The sequence below is a fragment of the Lonchura striata genome, chromosome 7 (assembly GCF_050655825.1).
Source record: "Lonchura striata isolate lonStrDom1 chromosome 7, ASM5065582v1, whole genome shotgun sequence".
Classification (NCBI taxonomy): Eukaryota; Metazoa; Chordata; class Aves; order Passeriformes; family Estrildidae; genus Lonchura; species Lonchura striata.
In genome coordinates this window covers 20,599,444-20,623,189 of record NC_140709.1, presented here as the reverse complement: position 1 = coordinate 20,623,189, position 23,746 = coordinate 20,599,444, and the positions used below count along the sequence as shown (strand labels likewise).

At 40.6% G+C, this 23,746-nt stretch overlaps 1 protein-coding gene and 1 long non-coding RNA gene across 20 annotated transcripts in view; one reads left to right on the top strand and one right to left on the bottom strand.

Annotated features, from left to right (window-relative positions):
* The window catches only part of ITGA6 (integrin subunit alpha 6), a 43,491-nt gene extending 25,569 nt beyond the window's left edge, over positions 1–17,922 (bottom strand). For 3 of the 5 annotated variants that reach the window (XM_077785049.2, XM_021552480.4, XM_021552481.4), the window contains exon 1: positions 15,800–16,035. In XM_077785049.2, coding sequence (XP_077641175.2) covers positions 15,800–15,960 — 161 coding nt within the window. In that variant the 5' untranslated portion in view covers positions 15,961–16,035. Of the gene's footprint in view, positions 1–12,644; positions 15,359–15,799; positions 16,036–17,890 lie in introns of those variants that run through there. The other 2 variants (XM_085584425.1, XM_085584424.1) reach the window with 2 other exon arrangements.
* LOC110482905 (uncharacterized) overlaps positions 1–23,150 on the top strand; it is a 55,532-nt gene extending 32,382 nt beyond the window's left edge. For 10 of the 15 annotated variants that reach the window (XR_014956573.1, XR_014956572.1, XR_014956570.1 and 7 more), the window contains one exon: positions 20–10,862. This is a non-coding gene — a long non-coding RNA (uncharacterized LOC110482905). Of the gene's footprint in view, positions 1–19; positions 10,863–16,605 lie in introns of those variants that run through there. The other 5 variants (XR_014956567.1, XR_014956561.1, XR_014956566.1 and 2 more) reach the window with 5 other exon arrangements.
* The last annotated feature ends 596 nt before the right edge of the window (positions 23,151–23,746 follow it).

Genomic DNA, 23,746 nt, shown 5'->3' with positions numbered 1-23,746 from the left:
ATTTTCACTACTTCTACAGGACTAAATTCTCCCACAATCCATAATTTATCCGCTTCATGAAGGCAAGTCCCCTGAATGCTGAAACCTTCAGGTAAAGTATTTGCCTTTGGACCATGTGCAGGACATACCATGTGGGTGAGGTTTGGTTTAGAAGGTTTTCTGCTTTTCTATGTATGTACATCTGTCATCTTTTTCAAACATCTTTTCAGAAACATAGCAGTCATCACAAGAGTTGTAAACTACTATGATTTTAGAAAGACCATCAGTAACTGAATTTTCTAATTTTGGCAATGGTACATTTACCTGTAATCTCTGAAGAGTAATTCTTCTGCAAAGCGTCTGTTTCTGAGATATTCCTTATGGCAGAATAGGAATCCTCAGTTCTGTTATTGCCCAGGGAAAGAGATGACTTTTTTTAACATTAACAACCATAACTTTAATAAAGCAGAGGTTCTTATTTCCTAACATAAAGAAATTTTTATTACTTCTACTTTCTCACTCAAATCTTGGTGGGGGTAGAAATTATGTACTGAACTTCCCTTACAGAAATTAAAAACTTTCTGTTTCAACATTGTGAACAAAACTAAAAGCTTTTCAAATTTAAATACCTAATTTGTTTAAATTCTTCCACCTTCATAGTACTGACAGTGGCAGTGCTGGGTCAAGAAAATGAACTCTGTTCCTTCTATAGGATAGTGAGACTATGTCCCTCTCTCTAGCTGAATGAGGTTTTACAGCACACCATGATGCTGATGGCAGGAAAGGACATCCTGAAGCACTGGGGGAATAAACAGCATAGCCAAGAGAATACAGAGAAGATGTGCCACCTGCCATAAAATGCTGCAAACATTCCACAGCATCTTAGACACCACTGAGGCCAACAGATGAAAAATAAAATTGCTCAGCCTTCTTAAAAAATGGAAGGCTTCTATCCAATGCGATCTCACAGGAAACAGGCAACCTTCGATTCTTCCCAATGCCCATACCCCTCCCCCTCGCCCAAAATATTGCCTACGTTATTTTCCAGGGTAAACAAAGAATTTCAAAACAGACTTATTTAAAACCTTCCAGATTTCAAAGAACTGTTATCAGGAATCCTGTCACTAATCTTCAAAGCTCTTCAAATACAAAAACTTGAATTTTCTTAGGTACTTCACTGTAAGTCCAACACCAGAGACCAAGAGAAGCACAGACCATGAGTAAGTGCTCACAAAGGATTAGATCAGTTCAAGTACAACACTACAGTAAATCCTGAAATGCATTTTCAAGTAGCAACCAAAGATCCATTAAAAAGTGGCACAACTCCTTTATACTTATTCACTACTTTTCTAGCCTAAAGAATAGAGCAGAGACGACTAAACCTACACCTCTGGGTTCTGCAAGAGGTTACTGAAGGTGATGATTATAATAGTTATGAAGATTATCAACATGAAAAGGAATCTATGTAGGAAAGTCACATGCATCTAAATCTTTGACTGAATATATCAAGCAAAACAAAAAATTCCTTGCAAACACACTGTCACTTCTGATCAGCAGACCTGCTGTTCAGCTTGCCTACCATTTAAAAGGTACATTTGAAAAATCAAAGTTCTATTATAAAAGCCATATTACTTAATTTAAAAATAAAAAGTGTGTACAGAACTACAAAGTATGACATGAACCATGCATCAGTGTGAATTTCAGCATGACTGCAGTAATACAAATGAATCAGCTCATATACTGAGCTGTGCTACATACTCAACAGAGTCCTTCCAGACAGAGGACATATTCCAGTCATTACTCTGTGGCTACTTACTCAGCTGTGATTTAATAAAAGAAATTTAATCAAGTTTGAGCTCATTGTGCCAAAATGAGGTTAGCATTTTCTGCAGCTAGGCATGTTCCATTGTAGCTTTCTCATTGGCAAGCAAAACCTATTTCTGCAGGTCAGAGGTAGGGGCAGAGTGAGAGAATGCTCTTCCAGCCATCACCATTTCCTTATATTGTAGATAAAACACAGACACTTAAAACCTAGGAACTCCTCTGTAAATGAAGAGTGACAAAAATAAATTCTTAATTTCTCTTCACCCACACCCACAGTGTTATTAATTTTATTCACTGGGACTTCTCCCTGAAGGTCTGTGGACATGGTCTACTGTAATTACTTTCAATTAGGTTTGAATGTCCAAAATCATGTTCCAAAATGCATATTCAGATAACAACACCCCAACGTCAGGAATGCAAAGTGGGAGATGAAAACCCAAGACACTCCAACACACAATTTTACTGATTTTCCTATCCCCATGGTAGGTTTGCCTTGTTACTCTGCAGAAAACAGAAGCTGAGCCATACCGTATACTGATCATAAACATCTCTGTGCATCAGCTCCTATCAGAGACTTAGCTTTATTATTTATTTGCCTTATGATGAATTAGTATCTAATGTTTACCATTAGTCCAACATCAGAGAAAAGCAGACAATTGTTATTCCTCATGTAAATTACAGAAACAGATTATTCTGTTAATTTGAATCCTGATCTTCCCCACACATCTTGCTTCAATACATACTATAACCTAACTGGGTTTTCCCTGAGCCAATCACACTGTACAGGTGTTAAACTACAGAAATTTAACATAATAAACCATTCATGTAATTTAATTTAAAATAAGCATCTATCAAGTGACAGTGTTGGGGAAAAAACATCTGAATTCTCTCATACCTTGGCATAAAACTACATTTTTTAGCTCTAGGTACAATTAGAACATGTGGTTTCCAATTTCCAAGTGAAATTCTGATTTTTAACCAAATTAATCAGCCTGGTTGCTCTATTGATTAGAATTATTTTAATTATTGATTTCTCTTAATTACTTCTTGAGGAGATGTGATAATAACTGAAGTCCCACTGTCAATTACGAGCATCTGATGACTTACAGGAACAGATTTACTCCCTGACAGTCCCAGATTCATAGCCAAATGTAAAATAATCCCCTAAGATTAGAGCTCCAGGATTGGTGTGAAATGTTGTTTTAACTGACCTTCCTGAGACACAGGCTCAGGGGGTGCTGCCTGCCCGCACAGACAGCAGTGACCCCGCTGTCCCTGTGTGCGAGGTGCAGCTGGAGCACAACAGCGAGAGCCAGCCCGTGCTCTCAGGGCAGGGACCAGCAGAGCACCACATCCCTCCCAGGAACCCCCTATGGCACAGCTACACCCGCCCTGCCTCACTGTGGTGTGACACCCGAACACAACAGCTGAGGCAAGAAAAGCTCCATTTCACCATTTATGACAAGCACTATCAAGTCTCAGAGAAGGTATCAAGACATCTTACCGACTTTATCTACATCTGGAGCAGACTTTTGGATAAGTATGTGTAGAAAACATGCTTCATAAACACACATATCTCCAAGAAGCAGAAGAAGGTGAGAACTCACTGCCCACATTTAGGTAGGCACCAGGCTGTGGTGGTTTGTCAACTGCTGTTGACCAGCATTGCAAAATGTAACTACAGGTCTGACTCCACATGCACAAACAGCCTATGAACTGTAGGTCTAGCTGCATTTAGAAGAGCCAGTCAGATTCTGGAATAGCATGATTTACTAAATGCAAAGTAAAACATTCCTCTGGACTGAGGGTGAGAATGCAGAGTAGCTACATACAGCACCAACAGTGCCATTGCAATCACAAGCTTTATGTTCCAGGTCAACACTTGGCACAACTGAAGACTCAAGGCTTACCAAAGACTGTCCCTACTGGCGGGGGAGGACAAACCTGTCTGTCTCTGCAATTTCACTCAAATTCTCATCCCCTGCTGGATGCAGAAGTGGGGTACTTTTATATCTTATTCACTGTCACTGTGCTAAGTGCTGTGGGTGGGACTGCAGTCAAATCTTCCGTTCTTTGTGGGCATATTTGCAGAATATACCTTAGTAGGAAGTGCACTTGGTTAACACAAAACATTTCTGGTTATCAGGCAGAAGAACAAGAGCAGGTGGCCTACGCCTCACCTGCCATTCCCACCCCCAATGCCACAGCAACACAAACCACAAGACTCCAGCCGATTTCCACACTTGCCCCTACAGGCGCCACGGCATACTGAGCTTTGCATTTTCTTCACTACTTTATGCTTGTAACAACCAGTATTCAGCAAGAGCAGTTTGGTGAACACTGAGAAGAAAGGGTGTAACTTTATTTTATCAGATATGGCCCAAAAGAGTAATTAAAATCCAAAGTAAGATACACGAGCTTTCCATTTCAACACATACTACAGAATATTAAGCAGTAGAGTGCAGATTTTAAAACCCTCCCTCCTTTAATTGGCAATTCTTGAAATGTTTAGTAGGTAGTTGTGGCTCCTACTCAGCTAATGAAAACAACAGTGAGAACTAGGAGTGGTCTCTACTCACAACTATCTGAAGGCCCTCCAATACTGTTCATGAAACAATCTTGATTGCTTCCAAAAGGAAAGTCAAAGTTAAGACACAAAAACCATATCAAAAGAAATCCAGAAATCCTCCAAGCTCCTGGAAGTATTCCCTCTCTCCACAGCGAAATTCTTTTCTTCACTTACAGCCTGGAACTGTCCAAGGGTAACAGATGATTTTCGCAACATGCTTCAGAGGAGAAAAATTATCACCAGTTCATTACAGTTCTATATGGAAAAAACTCTCAAAAGAAATCAAGCAAAAGGAGGGAGAAGATCTTCAGTGTTTTTTAGAGCAACTATCCTGTTCATCAAAGTAAGAGGCTTCCAGTGAGTAAATTACATTTTGATTTAAACAAATTCAAAAAATACCACAGTTTGCACCAAACTCAGATACTCTGCTATCTCCCAAAGTTTTCTTAATTCCTTAAATTCTTTCCTTTTCCGTGGTATCCTTCTACCCAAACAAGGCACCGCAACTTTTGCCAGTCTTTCTTTAAAAGTGAAAGCAAACACATCTCTAGTGCCTGCTCTGAGCCTTAATAGACTGGAGCAGAAAACACAAAAGTGTTTCCTGGGTAAGAAACCATTAACCACTTCCACACATAGGTGAAATAAAGTAGTCACTGGTCTAACTAATTTCCAGTTTTGCAGGCTCCATTGAGCACAAGTTTCAAACTGAATAATGCTGTTCTCAGGCAACAATGCTGCCACTGCAGACTTAGCACTTCATTATGCTTTCAGAAAGACTCCACAAGGGGGGTAAATTCGGCAAGTGACAAAGCCAAATGCCATGAAATGGCTCACCCTTGACTGGACAGTTAAGACTCCTACATCCTTTATCTCTCCCAGTTCCAGAGCCCTCTTGGGAAATAGTTTAATTAGATTAAGCAAAATTAAGAAAACAGAGCCACCAGCTCTAACAGTTTAAATTTTACTACAAAATCACCAGTCACAAGTCATCTTTCAAACGTCTCTCCAGGCAGACTCCAGATCACAATGTGGGCCATCTACAGCCCTCGACCTGAGCTGTATTTTCACTCCTCCGCACTGATTTGGTGTCTGTTATTTAAACTAACAAACACAGAAGATGGATGCATTTAACCATCATAATATTTCAACATAACTGAAGTTGGTCAGTGGGACAGACACTGTGTGTGTGAATACTGGTGGCACCACTCCTGCTTCATGCTTGGATGTGCCATTCCACAACAGAAACAAGTCACAGGACAAGAGCAACACGGACTAATTAGCACAGAGAAATTATCCCTTCACACACTTGGGCTGCTAATGGGAACTGGAGCTGAACCATGCGTGCCTCCAAAAAACCTTCCCCAGCAAAATACAATCAGTAACTGCGTCAGCAGGGAGCTTGTCTGTGATGCTTTTCACAGAGACACCCATCATGGTCAGTATGTCATTAACAGCTATTTTAAGTGACTGAACATTCTCCTGATCTGCTACTCCACAGCTACATTTTGGAACTAACAGTGCAAAGCTGTGGCCAAGCACATCATTAATCTCTTTTGCCTGGAGGCTCGGCACTTGAAAGATTGCAATTTTCATTTTATTTCTTCAGCCTTTTTTAGGAAACAGATTAGGATGGAAGCTAGAAAAAGAAGCCAAAAGCTGCACAAGGATTAGGGCAAGCTACTACAAAGATACCTGCTGTTCTGGAAAGGCCACTTATTATTGACTTTCTGAAAGTCACATGGAAAAATAAACACTTTCCCATCACAGTCCAGAGCCCAGCCTGTCTGGATTTGAAACGGGTTTCGCAGATCTCATTTCCATTGGTACAAAGCATTTTTCTTAGAAGAAATGGTACAGTCTGCTCCAAGTTTGTGTTTCAAAGTCCAGCTTTCCATTTCAGACACCACTCTCTGGCTTTAATCAGCAGATACCTCATAGTTTTCATACTGTCAAACAGCAAATGCAACCTGTATACTACTTACAGGTTTAATTTCTCGCTTACAATCTATACATTTTTCAGATCTAAAAGGAAGAACACCCGTGCCAGGAACAGACCTGACTATGAACTGGTACTGTAAAATACATATCAGACAGCTTTATAATTAATTTATGATAAACCTACAGGAGAAGTAATGTTAAAGGGATTTTCACGCAGGTTTTCTAACATGGCAGTGCCTGGTATTGCATGAAATCCTCTTAAAACAACATGAAGTTTAACTCAAAAGTGGCAAGTGCAACATATCAAAGAACTAACTTGGGAGCTGTTTCTGGCTCAGCCCCTGCCCACAGTCACTTTGCTCTGGAAGGACTGAACTACAATAGTCCCACCACAGCCAGCTGGGCACAACCCAGCTACTCTCCACTGCAGATGCACTGAACTGCATGTGCCAACTGCAGCACAAGCAAGCAAGGCCAGCTGCAGCAAAGCAGCCAGGGTGACCCAGCAGTCCCCACGTACCTACAAGCACAGAGAGAGTGAAGTGCCCATCCCTGCTGTCCCACCGCTGCAGTCCTGCTCTGCTGCCAAGAGCCCCTATGGCAGGGCCCTCTGTGGCCATGGCCTTGCCCAGTGCCACCCCGGCTCTGCAGCAGCAGCTGCTGTACCAAGCCTGTGCTGTCATCAGTGTCTTGTGGACATGGCTCACTCGACAGGCTTCAGTAAACAAGTGCATAACAAATTAGGAATTCCTGTCTCCCGCACTTGGGCTGCTGGCCATTCATGCCATAGGAAACCCCAGAATTCACTTAAAGCTCTTCACATTTGCAGGACTTGCCCTTGTATCCCCATGACACGTGGCATCTCTATAAAAAGTTTATGAAAAATTAAAGTAGTACCACTATATTAGGTACATTAGGAAACGAACAAGAAAGCAATAAAAACACTGAAACAGTTGCTTACTTACTTTTTTTGGAGGGTGGGGGAAGAAATCTGACAGCAGTGCACCCAGTCAGTACTTGAAGGCACTACTTGTTTGAGAGGTAACAACCTTAACAGGCATATACTGTTCATTCAATGTGCTGAAAACCATTTAAAAAATTATAGCAGATCTAACTCAGAACAAAACAAATATTTGGGTTGAAATGTCATTCCTCTATTTCCTGCTCAGAATGAAGTACATCAGTTTCATTTATCACCATAATTAAACTATTTAAAGGCATGAAAGAAGTACAGGAAGAGGGATGGACATTTTACTGTAGAATCAATGGGCAATATAACACACTACAGCAACTAATACAGTTCTGCAGAATTTGAAGAGCAACTGCTCCCCATGCTAACCCAAGCCACTGCTCCTTCACTCATACATCCAATATTGAGACCCTCCCCCTGCTCCTTCTTTTCCAGACTTACCACCATCGCCCTCTGAATTGCAGGGGGAATACCAAGACAGGTAGAAACCTCCTACACTAGATACACAACCACATAAATTCTGCCTGATTCAAGGCCTGAACAGAAGTTCATCACATTTAGTTAAAATAAACCAAGCAGTATCCCAGGGGGAAGGAAGCTCACCCACACCAGACCAACACTGGAACCTCTGAGCTGAACTGTGCCCTGCCCAGCTGCCAACCTAAGCCTGTGGACTGCAGCAGAGTACCCTGTGGGAATGGGCTAGAAAGAACTCTGCACGTGCAGAAAAAGCGTGGACCTACCTGATACATAATCCCTAATAAGAGCTTCAGAGAATGAGTACATGAACAGCCTTCAACAGCCCAAAGGCACGTGCATGCTTAAAGCACAGTTCTAAGTATTCCTTCAGTCTTAAAGCCATCATAGCCCTGGGCTAAATGCTTATAATCGGATCCACAGTTTGTGTAAGACTTTTCTTCAAGACATGAAATTAATGACAAAAGCAGATGTATCTGGGTACATGACGCACTGTAGCCCCACGCCTTGAAATTAGCTGAAAACACAGGCACTCAAGTCACTTGAAAGAACATCACTCCAATAAGGTATTTTCCTAGGAGAAACGAGAAACAGGTCCTAGAAATGCCTGTGCAGCTGGGATGCTCAAAGAGCCCTTTTTTATAGTCCATGCAAATATTCAAACACTGATCAAACAGATCAACAGAACTAAATGATACATTAACAAGAAACTGCTCTTTATACACATCTGTGGAAGAAGAAACCATTATATTCTACTGTGAATAGAAATGTTCAAACTGAGAACTTCAACCAGCTTTAAAAACTTAAGAACAAGATTTTTTGCAAAAAAACTTATGTTTGAGACTATGCCAAGAAACGCACTGCATCCTCTTACTCTATGTATTGCTACTCCTCCACATGCACACATACCTAATTTTACACACATCCCCTCATACATACATTTTTTTTTGCCACTCTCTACATTCTCACTTGAGCAGAATATAGAATTCATTTTTTTCATGTATTTTTAACACCCTATGTTCCTGTAAGCTGCAAGTTGTGCAAACAGTATTGTAGCTATTTCTAGGACTACATCTCATCTGACAACAGTTTTCTTCCACTATACGCAGGAACACAGCTTGGCTGGCAAGAGAATAAACTTACATCTTCAGCAATATTCAGGGACCACACCACATAATTATCACACATTTATCTAGCAGAAAAATAAAGTGAGTGGATAAAAAGATTACAGGGACTTGCAAAATGACACCATATTTGTAGTAGCAGTTACAAGAGTTGGCTGTGTAAGAAAAAAAATATGCTAAATTTATTTTTGCATCTTTGGCCAAGAAAACATGGTTTTCACTTGAAGGTTTTTCACACTACGCAAACATGGATAATTAAAACAGCTTTTCATACACTCTGCTAGACATCACTAACATCTAAGAGCCAGCAGGCTAAACCATTATGCAGCTTCAGCTGCACTGACGACAAAGTGCAAGGCTAACAAATCTTTATAATTCCCTTAGCAGAGTACTGTGAAAAGAGCATTAAGTTAAGGACACAAAAAATTCAGCCTTACATGATGGTGTCCTTGCTATCTACAACAGCTGGTTGCCACTTTTGACCACTTCCAGGATAAACATGCATTTCCTTCAGACCTTTGACCCATGCATGTGCTGCTGAGCAAACAACCCCGGGCAATACAGGAGTGAAGTTGTCTCCAGCATATTTGAAATTCTTTTTTTTTAAAGATATATTTTATAGACCTACTTTTGAGGAAGGTGACAATGACAGATGCAACATGCAGAGACTAAACATACAGCTCCATTTCCAAAAAACTGTCATCTTCACTAAAAAGGAAGCAACATTCAGTCTAAGAAAATTCTGCCGTTCCTATCGACACTAGCTATCACCAAACTCAACAATACTCATAATTCCTATCTGCTGTTCTCTATTTCTTAGATGATCTCCAAACATCTTGAAAATAGAAAACAAATGCAAGGAATACAGCTTAAGAGTAGCCTAGAAACTCACTAGCTGGCAGTGAAATCCAGTGCATGATCTCTCCATGTTACCCTGGAGGGACTAGAGTACATTTTTATGCTGCAGATGGCATCTTGACAGGGCCCATCCCATAAATCCCTCCTTTTTTCCCTTGATTCAGCAGACCTTCTCCCTTCCTAACACAGTCTAATCATCCTCACACACATTAGTTCAACTACTTGAAGGAAATCTACATTAGGAAATTACATATTTTTAGATGCAGTTCTGTAAGAGAAAAAAAGAAAAACAGCCACTGCTCCAGCAGATCTAAAAATTATCAATGCATACTAGTAAATGTTCCAAAAATCACAATGCAAGAAGCGGTACCTTTTGCCTTTCACTGGTATTTTGGTACAAAAATCTGTCTCAGGTACTTCACAGCAGAATACACACAGCCTGTTCTTTAAGCTAAACCAAAACAACTGCACTTTTCTAAAGAAACTGCTGTGGAATTCTCAAAATAATCTTAGAAAATGTGATACTCAAAATACATTAAACCCAACGGAAGTACATTTTAAGAAGAATACAGTATGTTTGACACTACAGCTGCAAAAGGAGCTTTATTAACCTATGGTATAATTCATTTATTTTTAACATACAGAATGATTCCTTTAAAAATTGAAGTTAAACCTTTTTTCCACGTCTATGTCTGTTTTCTAAGCTACATTCTTCTCCCATTACTTCCAAAGCAATAACTTGCTTATGTATATTGCAATCAAAAATATTTAGTGCTAATAAAGCAATTATTCCATGTTTTCCAGACTATTCTGCATAGTTCCTCAAATATTCATGTGCTGTTACCTACCCTTACTAAATACCACGATAAGGTGCTCATTTTCCAGCTAATGTTTCACAGTACAGACCACCATCTGCTCATACAATAATATGGATTTTTACTTACTTGCTCTTAAAATGGCATTTGCCCAATAGCCTTACCTCAGTCTTGTCCTTTCCACAGATTATGTCCTCAGAACATGGCATTTTTACAGTTATGGCCAGAATGACTCATCTAGACCCAGGCTAGTTCTGAAACATTTAAACAATAGCTGATTTTAAATGAAGTTCTTTTAAAATGAATGTGCTATCTCCAATGAGAATTTACCAGAATGCATTCCTTACAAAACTTAAGAATTGCTCTGGCACATGCAGGTGGAATTTAACAGAGGAAAAAAGAATGGCCCATGCTGACTGATGAACAATTTACTGCTGTAAGATGCCAGGCAACCCAATATGCTAATTTCATTTATTTGGTGGAGAAATCATACAGCAGTAAATTAGATCAGTAATCATTCTTCTTTGCTTGTTAGGCCTTATGAAAGCATTTATGAGAAGCCAACCTACCTGTCTGGCTTCTGCCACCGATAACCAAGAACATAACTAAAAATCAGTACTGGGAAAAAAGCTAGACTTCTGCAGTTTGCTCCTCCTGTAACAACTACACATCCCTTATACAACATAAATTCACCTCACTTTTTTCACCCATGGTATTAGCACAATGGATCTTCCTTGAATATCTGTCCCTTACCACTACAAGAAAACTCTTCAACTACTCCTCCTTTCCAACTTCATTTGATCCTGACCTTTGCCACAGGCCATTTATCTTAAACACAAACTCCTCTACAAACTGCCTCCTATCACTAAGAAAGCAAGTAAGTATACTAAGCAGGTTATCTAAGAATAGTTTGCATAGACAAAATCGCAAAGACACTCAAGAGAAGAAAATACAAGGATCAGTGACACAGTAAAATCACAGCCTAAGAAAAAATATTTGTCAATGTTTTAATTGACAGAAGCACTAACTAAGGACCATCACTATTACAGCTTTTAAACCTGAAGGTGTAAACATGCATTAATTCAGTTCACCCAAAGTCTGAATTACACTACACCACCTCTGCAAGTAGAAATTGCCATCTTCCACTGCAGACCAGCATAATCCAGCTCTTTGTTGCTGAAGCAAAGCATCTCTGAGCCCAAGCCCCCAGAGAACCCAAAAGTACTGGCTAAATGCCACTGGGGCTGCACTGCAGCAGTACAGCAATGCCAGCAGATCTGCTGACCTAAGGCAACTTTGTTATGTATTGATATAAAAGCTCACAGTAGAGACGTGCAGCATCAGCAAAACCAGTACCAAGTAAAATTTTCAGTAAGACACTGCAATTTTTAGGATTTTATGGCTGGTAATGGACAGTGCAGTCTTGACATAAAGTGCCTATCCACAGCTTTCACTACAGCTTTTCAGCTGATGGAAGAATCCCAAATGTTAGTAACTACAGTACCCTTTTTGCCTCACACAATAACAAGAAACTTACCTGAATTCAGCTCCCTACTTCTACTGAAAATAATATAAAAATTACTTGCTAGTAGATCTTTGTGGGTCCCTTGCAAGTCAGGACAATTTGTGATTCTATCATTCTAAACAAAAAAAAAAAAAAAACTGGCTAACAGGTGTTAAGATTTACACTTGGACTGACCTTAAGGATCTTTTCCAACCCAAGTGATTCTAGGACTCAATGAAAATAATATACAAATTTAGATATTCTTGATGCTTGTGTTTTAATTCAAGATGCTTAAATCATTGTGAATTACAGCCAAACTGGAATGGACTTGCTCAACATATAGAATATGCATACATACAGACCGTATCTCTATATATTCTATAAAATTATATATATAGTGAGTAGCTAGTAATTGTATTTTTATTCTAACAGTAATATAACATAGAGTAGCAAATAAATGCATGATCAGTGTAGTCCCCATCTAGAGATGCTGGATACACTCACATTTTCATCACAGAACCACATACATTTTACATGTTTCTCCTATAGCTCTGCCCCCAGTCACTGACCCCTCTAAGCTACAAACCTTCTTCCAGTCTGCAGATGAAATGTGCTGCTGTTGTGCCACCATTCCCCTGCAGAACCAGAACTACCTTTCATCATATTTATAGATTAAAAACAGAAAAAACTTACACAGGGCAACAAACCCAGATCCTTTAGAGCTCCATCAGCCTTTTCTGCTGCTTGATTCACTGTGCTTGACAATGAGCCAGAACCAAACACAAAAATCCAGGGAGACTGCCTTGGTACCCCCAACATTAATGTTCCGCAATGCACATAAAGTTTGCATTCAGCTGTCTTTCACACCCACATACCATTAGCAATCCACTTTCAGTTACCATAAAAGATTTTCTCCTCTCCATCTGACAAACTTTCTAACTCTTCTAATTTGAAGATACTTAAAATCAAAATCTTGTTATTAGTCCATAGCTTTATACTCAGCACCGTTTACAACTAATGTCAAAGCAATTGAACAGTCATCTCTTCATAATGGTGAAAGTTAAGTAATTAGAAAACATGGCATTTGTAGCTAACACTAATAAACTAATTTGCCATTCAAAGCTAATATGAAATCCATAACATTCTGTGACTAAGCAAAAAAGATGGTCAAAAGCAAATACCATGTTTAATCAAAGGCTATTTCAGCTGTACCTTTGTCACACCTCCCAGACATTCTCCACCCGCATCTTTACAGAGGATTATTGCAATGATTAAATCACACTGAACACTCCTGTGTGAGGAAGAGGGAACCATTTCACTTAACAAATGCGTAAGTGAGGTAAGAGGAAAATTACACATAATTTAATTTGTTTTACCAAGCCATTAGCCCCTGAATACAATCAGTGTATTTTACCTTCTCTCATTTTCTTGTTTTTCCAAAGATGGACTAATCCTGCACATGCTTAATGACAACCTAATTTTGTAAAACTTGAGGGACAGAAAGGTGCTCAAACTGACAGGTTTCTTTGAAATAAGGGTCCCTGCCAGATGAGATTCCAAGTATCACTCTTAATTATGCTTCAGTATGAATTGGGAGTTTTTGTATTTTTGGCAACTACTTAACAGTATTCACACTCTAAATGTAACTGTATTTTGAAATTAGCATCTATTCAAGAAGAAAGGGTAAAACAGATACTTCTATCCGACTAAGAGATAGCTGTATATAAATTCACTTTTGCAGCATAGGTAAGACAGACCCAAACACACCTGGGAATGCAGAGGTATTGCACCCCTGAGTCCTGCTGTTAAGTAACAGGCAGCATGAAGGCATTAGAAATAACTGTTTCTCAGCAGTAGACCTCAGTATGACCTCCTGTTCCCATAACTTTCTACCTTCCCCAAGTATCCAGACAGCAGATACCATTTGTTCCATCTATGAAGAATCCATCAATCCATGGAAAAGACCACACAAATCCTTTGGTATTAGCTCATCCTAGTTCATTTTTATCTGATATAAAAATGCAGCCTAACATGGAAGGCTTCTCTTTAACACTCCCCACCAAACCTCCTTCTTCAGAAGGCAGAACTCAAAGTGAGCTAAACACAGCTCAGTCCCTAAGACAGCTACAGTTCAGCATATTTAATGTCTTGTTCTCATAAAGCCACATACTACAACTCTTACAGACATAAAAATTATGTTCAAAGTGACTACAACATGCCTGTTTGACATAAAAGGTTTCATTCCAAGCATACTACCCAGCAGCTACCCAGGGTAGCTTTCCAATTATTTATGCTAAAACTCATGGATTTGAAAAATGGCCAAGACACCTCATACTCAGAAGCACATGTCACCATAAAACGCAGTTTGTCTAGCCTAGTTTTGTCTCTAATAGAGACCCTTGCTTCTCATGAAAGCCTGGATTCAGAAAGCCATGTCAAGGCAGATAGCATCTGGCTCTGCTCTTTGACTGCCTGAGGAAGCACTTACTAGACATACAATACAGAACTTTCATGCCAATAATCTCTGAAGCATTTCAGCCAAATAGTACATACCAACTTGAATACTGTGACTGTCCTTGTGTTTCTGCTGCTTTTTTCTTCTCAGTAATTGGCTGTCTGCATATTCCTACACACTCATTCTGCCAGGACCGACAATACAACAGGAGACTAACAAGCTTCAGGCATTGCTTTCTTGGTCGTACTAAAAGAGTCTACTCTAAAAGTAGACTTATGCAAGCGTAATCCTGTCAAGAATTAAGATAAAGGCCTCTGGAAAGGAGCTCATAGATTTGCATTTCATTCCTCAAGATACTATGGGTCATTTTATCTGCTAGGTGGAAGATGAAACATGCGTGTATGTGACTTATACTCCTCTACACACTGTAATTTTTATGAAATCACACAGGAGCGCAAGTGTGAGCAAAATGAGCCCACAGGATTTTTCAATTTACCACCTAACTTTATGAAGAATATTATATCTTTCCAGCTTCCTCATTCCGTAAACTCTATATGGATAATGAATGTATCTGGCCTTGAAGTAAAACTAAATATTTGAGGAGGAGGCATTTATTTAACAATAATGCTTTACACTCACACACTATCCAGCACTACTGGATAGGGTGGGGTCCACCACTGCTCCGCTATGGACACAAAGCAGCAAGGATGCTGACGATGTACACAGGAGCCTTATTTTGCCTTCATAATTTCCCAAAAGAAGTTTCATGCATACATCACTAGCCCCGACTTATTTTTCCTAACTTCTTTGTATCACCTCTCATCTGCATTCCCGGGCAGGGTCTGTGTCGAACAGCAGACCCGGAGTTACCTGAGGCCGGGTATGCCACGGAGCACAGACCCGAGCGCTGGGGAGGCTCCGGCGGCGCGGACCGGCGCGGCCCGCGCAGGAGAGCGCCGCGGCGGGAAGGGCTCCCAGCGGCGGCTGCGCTCGCTTCCCCTTTCCAGCCTCGGCTCCGCGCAGGTCCCCGGGCGCGGGGCCGGCCCCTCGCCCCGCCGCACGTCCCCGCCGCTCGGCGCTGCCCCGGCTCCGCAGCGCCCCGCGGCAGGTGCTGCCCATCCCTCGGAGGGCCGCCGCCGGCCCGGCCCCGCTCCCGCCGCCGGCCGGACACCTCGCGGGGGCTGGCGACCCCGGCCCGCCGCCAGGGGAAGTTTCCCGGCGGTGGAAGGTAGGAGGGTCCCCGCAGGCGGCCCGGGACGGGGCCGGGCGGGGCGAGGTGCACTTACAGCCGTTTCTCCTGCGGCTGCAGCTGCCGGTGCATGGCCAGGGAGAAGCCGAAGAGGCTGCCCGTCTCCCCGCTCCAGCTGATCACGTTGTCCGTGTCCAGGTTGAAGGCGCCGGCCAGCCCCGGCAGGAGGGGCAGGTAGAGGAGAAGCAGGGCCGCCATCTGCTCTTGCCCGGCACGGGAACCTGCCGCCAGCGCCGTCGCCGCTCCCCGCGCCGAGCGCGCCCGTTGTGCCCCGCCGGCTCCGCGCGGGGCCCGCCCCGCCCCGCCCTCCGCGGGTGCCCGGCCCCCGGCACAGCACAAAATGTCCCCGGGGCCGGGCCCCTTCCCCTGGGAGGGGCAGCCGAGGGCGTCGCCCCGCCCGTGACTCGCCCATCACCTCCCGGGGCCCCCAGGGGGCTCACCGTCTGCCGCGGCCGCGGGCTGGGATGGCTTTGCGCTTCGCGACACGAAATAAAGCCTTACCGAGGGGCGAGTCACGGCCGCAGGTGAGGACCGGGCCGTAGCCCCCGTGCACCGCTGGGGAAAAGGGCAGAGAGCTCCCACGGCGGGGGGAGATGTGTTTGAGCCATCAAACCATGCCCCCCTGGGGGGCTGATACCGGTCTGGCTGCTGCTCAGCGCCGTCAGGTCGGTCCGGGTACCGACCATGGGCATAACATTGCCCTAGTGTGCTAAGGTTGGTACAGAACTATGGACAGTATGATCCCAGTATTGAGTCTGTATTCCCCAAATTCCTTCATACGTGCAAGAGAAGAACTAAAAAAAAAAAAGGACTGGGAAAAAAATAAAATCTCTCTTTTACCAGACTATTCACAGACCACATGAAAACAGAAACTGAAGACTACCTGAATCTCCTCCTCCAGCATTTCCTGTCTCTGAACATATCTGAAAATTTTTTATTCCTACCTTTTAATTGTTCAAAAACAGTATGTTGGTTTGGATCCCAGGTCATTTTCTCATGCTTTCACCCATAACTCCAAAAGCTTATTTGCCAGCATACCTTATCAACTTAACCCACTCCAGAGAAACAGAGAGGTTTTAGTTTTTGAACAGAATCTTGGTTTAGTGCTCTGGTTTAGGAAAGCAGATGCAAGTTTTTAAAACCTCACAAATTCTTAGCAGCATGACAATACTCAATTGTTCTTTTCTACTGGTATCTAGAGTACAAAGAGAGAAGAAGCTAAGATTCCAGAGAAACTGAGAAAAGGGCAATAGAGACAGAGCACTCAAATCTGTTGATACTCCAAATAACTCCTTCTGAAACAATACTCCCACAGAGTTAATCCAAAGTACTTTTTCCAGAGTAATTATTCTAGGATACCTCCATGTATAGACAAGTCTGGCTCAAGTCCAAAACACCCTTGATCAAAAGAGGGGAAGAAAATGCACCAGAATTGTGTTTCTAATGTGGAAACAAAACATTTTGTTAAATTAAGCTCCCAGATATTTATTACTAATAGAGTCCTTCCCTGCTTGCTCCTCCATGCCCAACTCCTTCAAAGTCTTAATCCAGTGTTCAATCACTGCCACAGCAGAAAATTGTACTGGCATAAATACTGCCTTAGTTTCACTTAAGGACCTGTAAGAGGGCAGGGTCCCAGACTAATTACAGGCTGTTTTACTATAATCTACGTATTTCACAGTAATTAGTAAAGATTTGAAAACAAGTCCTTTAAAACAGTGTTGATATCTGTACCAAAATTTTAGCTGTTTTGGGACAATCAAAACTTGTGTGCTTCTAATACTCTTATAGTAACTATAGTTAATTTTTAAGTAATGCTTGTACTCAGTAACTTGCAAGAAGTCACAGAAGTACTTTCATCCAGAGCTTCCTGAATGATACTGGCACATTAGTTTTATTTTACTTCTCCCCCTCCCTCTAACCAGCACTGCCTGAGCATGTTGTACTTGTTTGTTCATATCCACAAAGATTGCTGAGGGGAGACAGAATTTTCTCATCTCCAGATGCAGTAACAAGCATTCCAAGACACAGTAACATTAACACCTGTCTCAAGGGACCACAGCAAGAACAACAAAAATAGAGTGTATACAGGGTGGAGCAAAACTGCACATGAACAGCTTAGAATTACCTTGGATGGTCTCTCATAATTCCGTACTATTTTCATTTGCTCTAGATGAGGAGAGGGGGGGGGAAAAAAGGTTTTACAAATATGTCAGTTTCCTTCCTTTGCTCTTCCTCCAAAATAAACATACTGTGAGTTATCTGTAGCTAACACATACTTCAGGAATTCCTCTTCTCTACAATCCTGGTATAAAGGGGGACCATACGAAGATTAGGTATGATGACCAATTAAACATGAGCACTCTGTTATGCATAATAACACAGCTATTCTAACAAATGCAGTGGCCAGATCAAAGCAGTTTCTCTTTTTTGTAACAAACACTGTGCTATTGCTGAGTTTTCAAGCTGTCTGCTTATTAATGGTGTGTTGATAGTCGGCCGAAGGGCTACAAGATGTTTGCATGTTGTGTCTACACAATGAGCAAGCCTCAATGTGTAGACACATGTATTACTGCCAGCAATACTTTCCTCCTCTGTACAACTGCGTAGCTAATTACAAAGTAAAAAAAAAAAAAATCATTTCTGGAAAATAAAAGAGGTGGAATGCAGAAGCTAGAGCTTGGCAAGACATTTGAAGGGTTTCCCTAGAAGGAAGGCAAGGCACAATGTTTTACATTTCTGAAATTCTATCCTTTGTATCAACAATATACTGCACAAAGAAATACACAGTTTGTGGATGTTCAGCTGTGCAGCTTTAATGCAGCACATCAAATGGTCCTGAAAGACAAAATATGTAAACATCCCCATCCCATTTCCTTTTAAAAACTGCTTGATTTCTTAATTTATGTAATTCCGGATGAAAAAAAATTATATCACCAAAAAGGTTTGGTTTACTATAAAAGTTCCAAAGATACAGCATTGTTTCAATTCAGAAATATAAACTAGGTTTAAGTGTTAGTAGCCTGAATGGTTGGATGTTTTCTCTTGAACACAATATCCATACCATTTCTAGAACTGCACATTCTAGAAAAATTATATACATTTATTCAACAGACCCCTCTTAACAGCTACAAGAAACACCTGCATTTTTATGCAGCCAGGTTATCAGACTATCTTTGCCAGTATATCCTCATAGCTGTTCTTAGTTCCCTAACAATCATTAGAAATCGCAAACAGCAGCATGGGAGATAAAGGGGCTTCAAATGGTGATTGAAATAAACTGCTCAATACCATGTAAGCAAAATGTTTTGCTTTAAACAATCTAAATCCAGAGCATGAACATAGTTATATTTACACACTTGGTATTCTCACTTACACAGACATAACACTGATTGTATTTATGTCATTTATAACTGGATGAGGAATGTCTCCGCCTCTCTCTCTTTACTATTTTTTCAGAAAGGTAACCAAAATGCAGTTTTTTTACTAATTGCTCTATTTAAGCAACAGTTCCAAATGAAGATGTTACTACTTTCCTATAACTTTGGTTTTTTCTCTTTGATGTCTAAAACAACAAGATGACATTCTGCCATCCTTTACTTGCTTGTAATGTTAAAATATTTTACGTTGTTAGATGTAGTATTACACAAATAAAAATATGAGTCAAAAGAAATATTTCAGTCCAGACATGGAATTTTGGTGAACACTGAGACCAGTGTTCACCAAAGAACACCGAAGCACTTCTTTCAGTCTTTTACATCTAGAGAATGTTTTTCCACCCAAGTTGTCAGGTACATTCCTTAAGTAGTTTTAGAATGATGAGAACTGTTTGGAGAGTAAACATCTATGTAAACATACAAGGAGGCACTTAATGAGCGTAGCTGTGCAGAGATCAGAGGAACATTGGTGACAAATGGGAATCAAGCAGCCATAGTTTGTATTTCTATGGAAGGAATTAAAGATACACCTTCAAAATTACTTAAAACTAAAGCATAAAGTTGCAGCGATTTTGAATGTATGCCTGTGTTTTAATTCACTAGTAACATACACCACTGTGTAAGATTTGCCCCACCATAAGGCAAGATGAAGCTGAAACATCATTATACACATCACAGGCACCTTTGCAGCCCCATTCTGTGGTTCTCTCAGAGACATTTATATCCCCAAAGCTCTTACATTACCACAGCTGAAATTTGTATCACTGACTGCATCTCAGACCCATTCGTACCATTCATGCTTTTCTTGATCTGCCATATGTCCTGCACATGAAACCTTGCCTCTCTTGGAGAACTTTTCACCAGTGTAGAGAGACATAACCTGATACCAGATGCAAACTTTTGTGTAGTTCTAGCCAACTCTCCCTCAATGTGCATCTTAAATTAGTTAATTTGCACCAAAGCAGCCAACAATGGCGTATAAGGAAGCAGAGGAGATCTGAAAGATAAACAAGGTATTTCTTGGGTAGGTGTTGGCAGGGAGGGAAGAGAGAAGGTTTACAAGCAAGTTATTCACAGGCCCTCCCTGGAGATTTTCCCCAGGAATTTTGAAAGCAAGACAAACCTTCACAGGACATATTTTAACCCCATCAAGAGACAGAAAGGGTTATTGTTCAGGACACTTTCACTCTCCTAGCTCACAGAGACCTGACTAAAGAGCCTTTGGCCATCACCCAGAACACAATTCCACACAACTTTGATAGCACTTACCTCCAAGGACTGCACTGGGTGCTGATGCTGGACAGGACATGGCCCTGGGACAGAACCTGCAAGGCACAAGATCAGGAGCTCCAGTCACTCAAGGACTCTGGTCTCTAGGTCATGATCTAGCTTACTGTAACAGCACAGCTGAGAGCCCGAGTGCCTCTGGCAGCAAACTAGTGGAAACAGCTGCTTGGTCATTTCCACACTTGTTACACCTGTCCTCCCATCAGGCCTGGAGCAGACCCAGCTGTGAGGCCAGCCAGCTGGCTGTTGGCTTCCATGGGGGAGGTAAAGCTCCCTCCGATTGCACAGAGGCTTCTAGTGATTCATGCAAAGAAATCCAACTTCTTTTTTTTCTAACAGATTTAAATTTTTCTGTATCCACTGTCTTTAGAAATTCTACTATTTTGGTACTACAGCCAGCTCATTTGCATGTGCTAACCAAACTGTGTCTGCCACTGATTCAACAGGACCTGTGGTCAAGACATGTTTAAACATGGTTTTCAGACAGCTGCAGACAAAGCCAGCTAGGGCTGCTTCTCTGGTTAAGGTCTAAAGCTAGCAGTCTCAGAAAGATGCTTCCTCTACTTCCTTTACTTTTTCTTTGCTAATAGAAAACGTGTCTTCCTTTTTTTTTTTTTTTAACAAAAATAAATCTAACAAACATATTCACTTTTCTCTTTAGATTAACATCCTGCTTTCTGAAAAGCAAATTGGACAAGACAGACTAGAGCACTACAGAAATCTCTTTCTAGTTCTTCTGGATTACCACCAGTTAAAACTATTTATTTTCTGGAAAATTTATTGTTTTAATTAATCATAGTCTTTTAAATCAGTCCATAATGAGTAAATTCAATATTTTGTTATATTAAGTCTCACTTGCTAACATACTAACAATGATGAAAATGTTAATTATACAAAGGCAAGTCTTTAAAGGTCCAGTCCACTCAGGATCTGAGCTACTAACTGAAGGAAAAGCAAGTTGTTCTCCCTGCTTTGCCTGTATATGAACAGCAATTATGTGGAGGCTGAGACACACTGCAGTTCTCATAAGCTCCCTGCTGAACAATGCAACCTTTAATTTCTGGAGTTTCGTAAGTTTTCTATAGAAACAAAATATTCTTCTACCCTGATGCCCATCTACCTGTACCATTTTATATTAAAAAACTATCAGATGCTTTAACTTTCTCATTTAGTCAAACAAATTAAGAAATTAAAATCAACAAAATAAGACAATCTGTTATCCAAGGAAGAATTTTTTTTAATACTATATTTTATCCAACCTTGAACCATTTACAGCTATCACAGGAAAAAGATTGAGGATGTCCACATATGCAGTATTTTCCAATTAACTGCTTCTGTTTAATTATTAAACAACTACATTAAGATCAACAGGAAGAATTTTTTTTTCAGAATAAGACTGTTCACACGTGAGTTAATCAGAAACAATTTCATGTTTAAGCAAGCACTACGGAAGTATTCAGACAAAAAAAATTAGTTCATCTTCAATTCCAGATTTATTCAATGAAAATATTCATTGCATGATGCTACCATGACCAGGCAGGCTTAGTGAGTGAACTGCAAATCTAATCAGTTTGGCAAAGGTTTTTATGGAAGCTGCTGTGCTGGCTTCGCTGACTTCAAATGATTTTTTTTTCCTTTGTTCATTTGTTGCAAACAACTGAAATCTAGGTCAAAGAAGGAAAGGTCATTCATTAATTATGAAAGTGCAAATTTTTATACAGTATTGGAAAGGTTTCAAAAGAAGTTTTGAATTCTCTATTCCTTGTGTATTCTGTTTTTTCACTATTTTTCCCCATCCTTCTATATATCTAAATTTCGAGCACCTTCATATGAAAAGGTAAAATAAATTGTGCCTTGTAGGCAATCAAAATTTAATGCATTGAGTTTTAAACAATTATTTCAGTAACATTATGAATTGGTAAAATATTTATGGCACAAACACTGTACATTTCTGTACACTGTAACTGCTCTAATGGTTTTTTTTCAGAGCATCACTTCATTGGTCATACTCTCTAAATTAATTCTGTCAGGGGTAATTTTTTGGGGGGGGAGTTCTAAAAGGTTTTGAACTTTCATATAGTAATCATATTTAAATAAACCCAGTCTTATTTTATGTGATAAGAGGAATTATTCTAAAATATGCATTATAACAACTATATTTTTTTAACTGCAATCATCAGTCCCTGTGTGGGTATGTTGCGAGTGCTCTGCTTTTTTTGTTTACATGTCTTTCACACCAGAAATCTCAAAGACAACACCCCAAACCTATCCAAGCTCATTCCACACACCTGGGAACACAAACAAGTGAGGAAGTTAAAATGATACAGTCCAGGAGAGATGTTCTCAGTTTTCACCAGGGCTGTACCTTTCCTATCATTTTCTGCATGACACATATGTATTGCTTTCTTTACTTGTGGGTGTGTGTTTTTAGGACACACCAGACAAATACTATGTTTTCTAGCATACAAGCAAGTAAACTGCTGTGAATTTCTGATCACACAGAGTAAAGTACATGCATCAGTTCCTGTTACCCAGCTTCTTCTAAAGTCAATCAGCATCTCCAAGGATCAAAGTCCACTTTTAAGCAATTGAGCAACCTAATTAGCAGGTAGATAAAGGCATTGTAATTTGCTCATTGATTGCAAATAAAGGTACACTAGCCCATTTTACTGTGGAACTGTTCTTAATAAAATAAAATGCAGATATTCTACAGTAATGATGTGTGTTCCACACCGAGCATGAAGTACTATCCAAAGCACTTTCGTTCTTCCCCTGTGACATATAGCATTACTGCAATCTCCAAGTGGAAAAGATTGGTGGTCTATTTAAGGGCAACAGAGTGCCCCAGTATCATTGAGGGAAGCTGCAGCAGAACCCACAGCCAGAGCTGGTTTCTGAATTCTCCTTCCTCCTGTGCCTTATTAGAAAAATAGCCCATCTAAACCTGAAAATTTGCAAGGTCACTTCTGCACAATGTGTAATACAGTGCATCTTCTCTTGCTGTTTACTGCTGGTGCTCTGCAGATTACAGACCTTGTTTGGACATGGGTTCATCCAGACCACTGTGTTTATCAACAGTTTCTAATTTATATAACCCAATTTGTATTTGTAATTATATTATTGGCCTCTACAGCAAAGTGGAAACAAGATATGCAAATAAATTGTACACTGTGTGAAAAGGGACTTTCTACTTCAAACTCCCCTGCTCCACTACTGTTATATGATCAGATGTGAATTAACACTTTGTAGTCATCTTATTC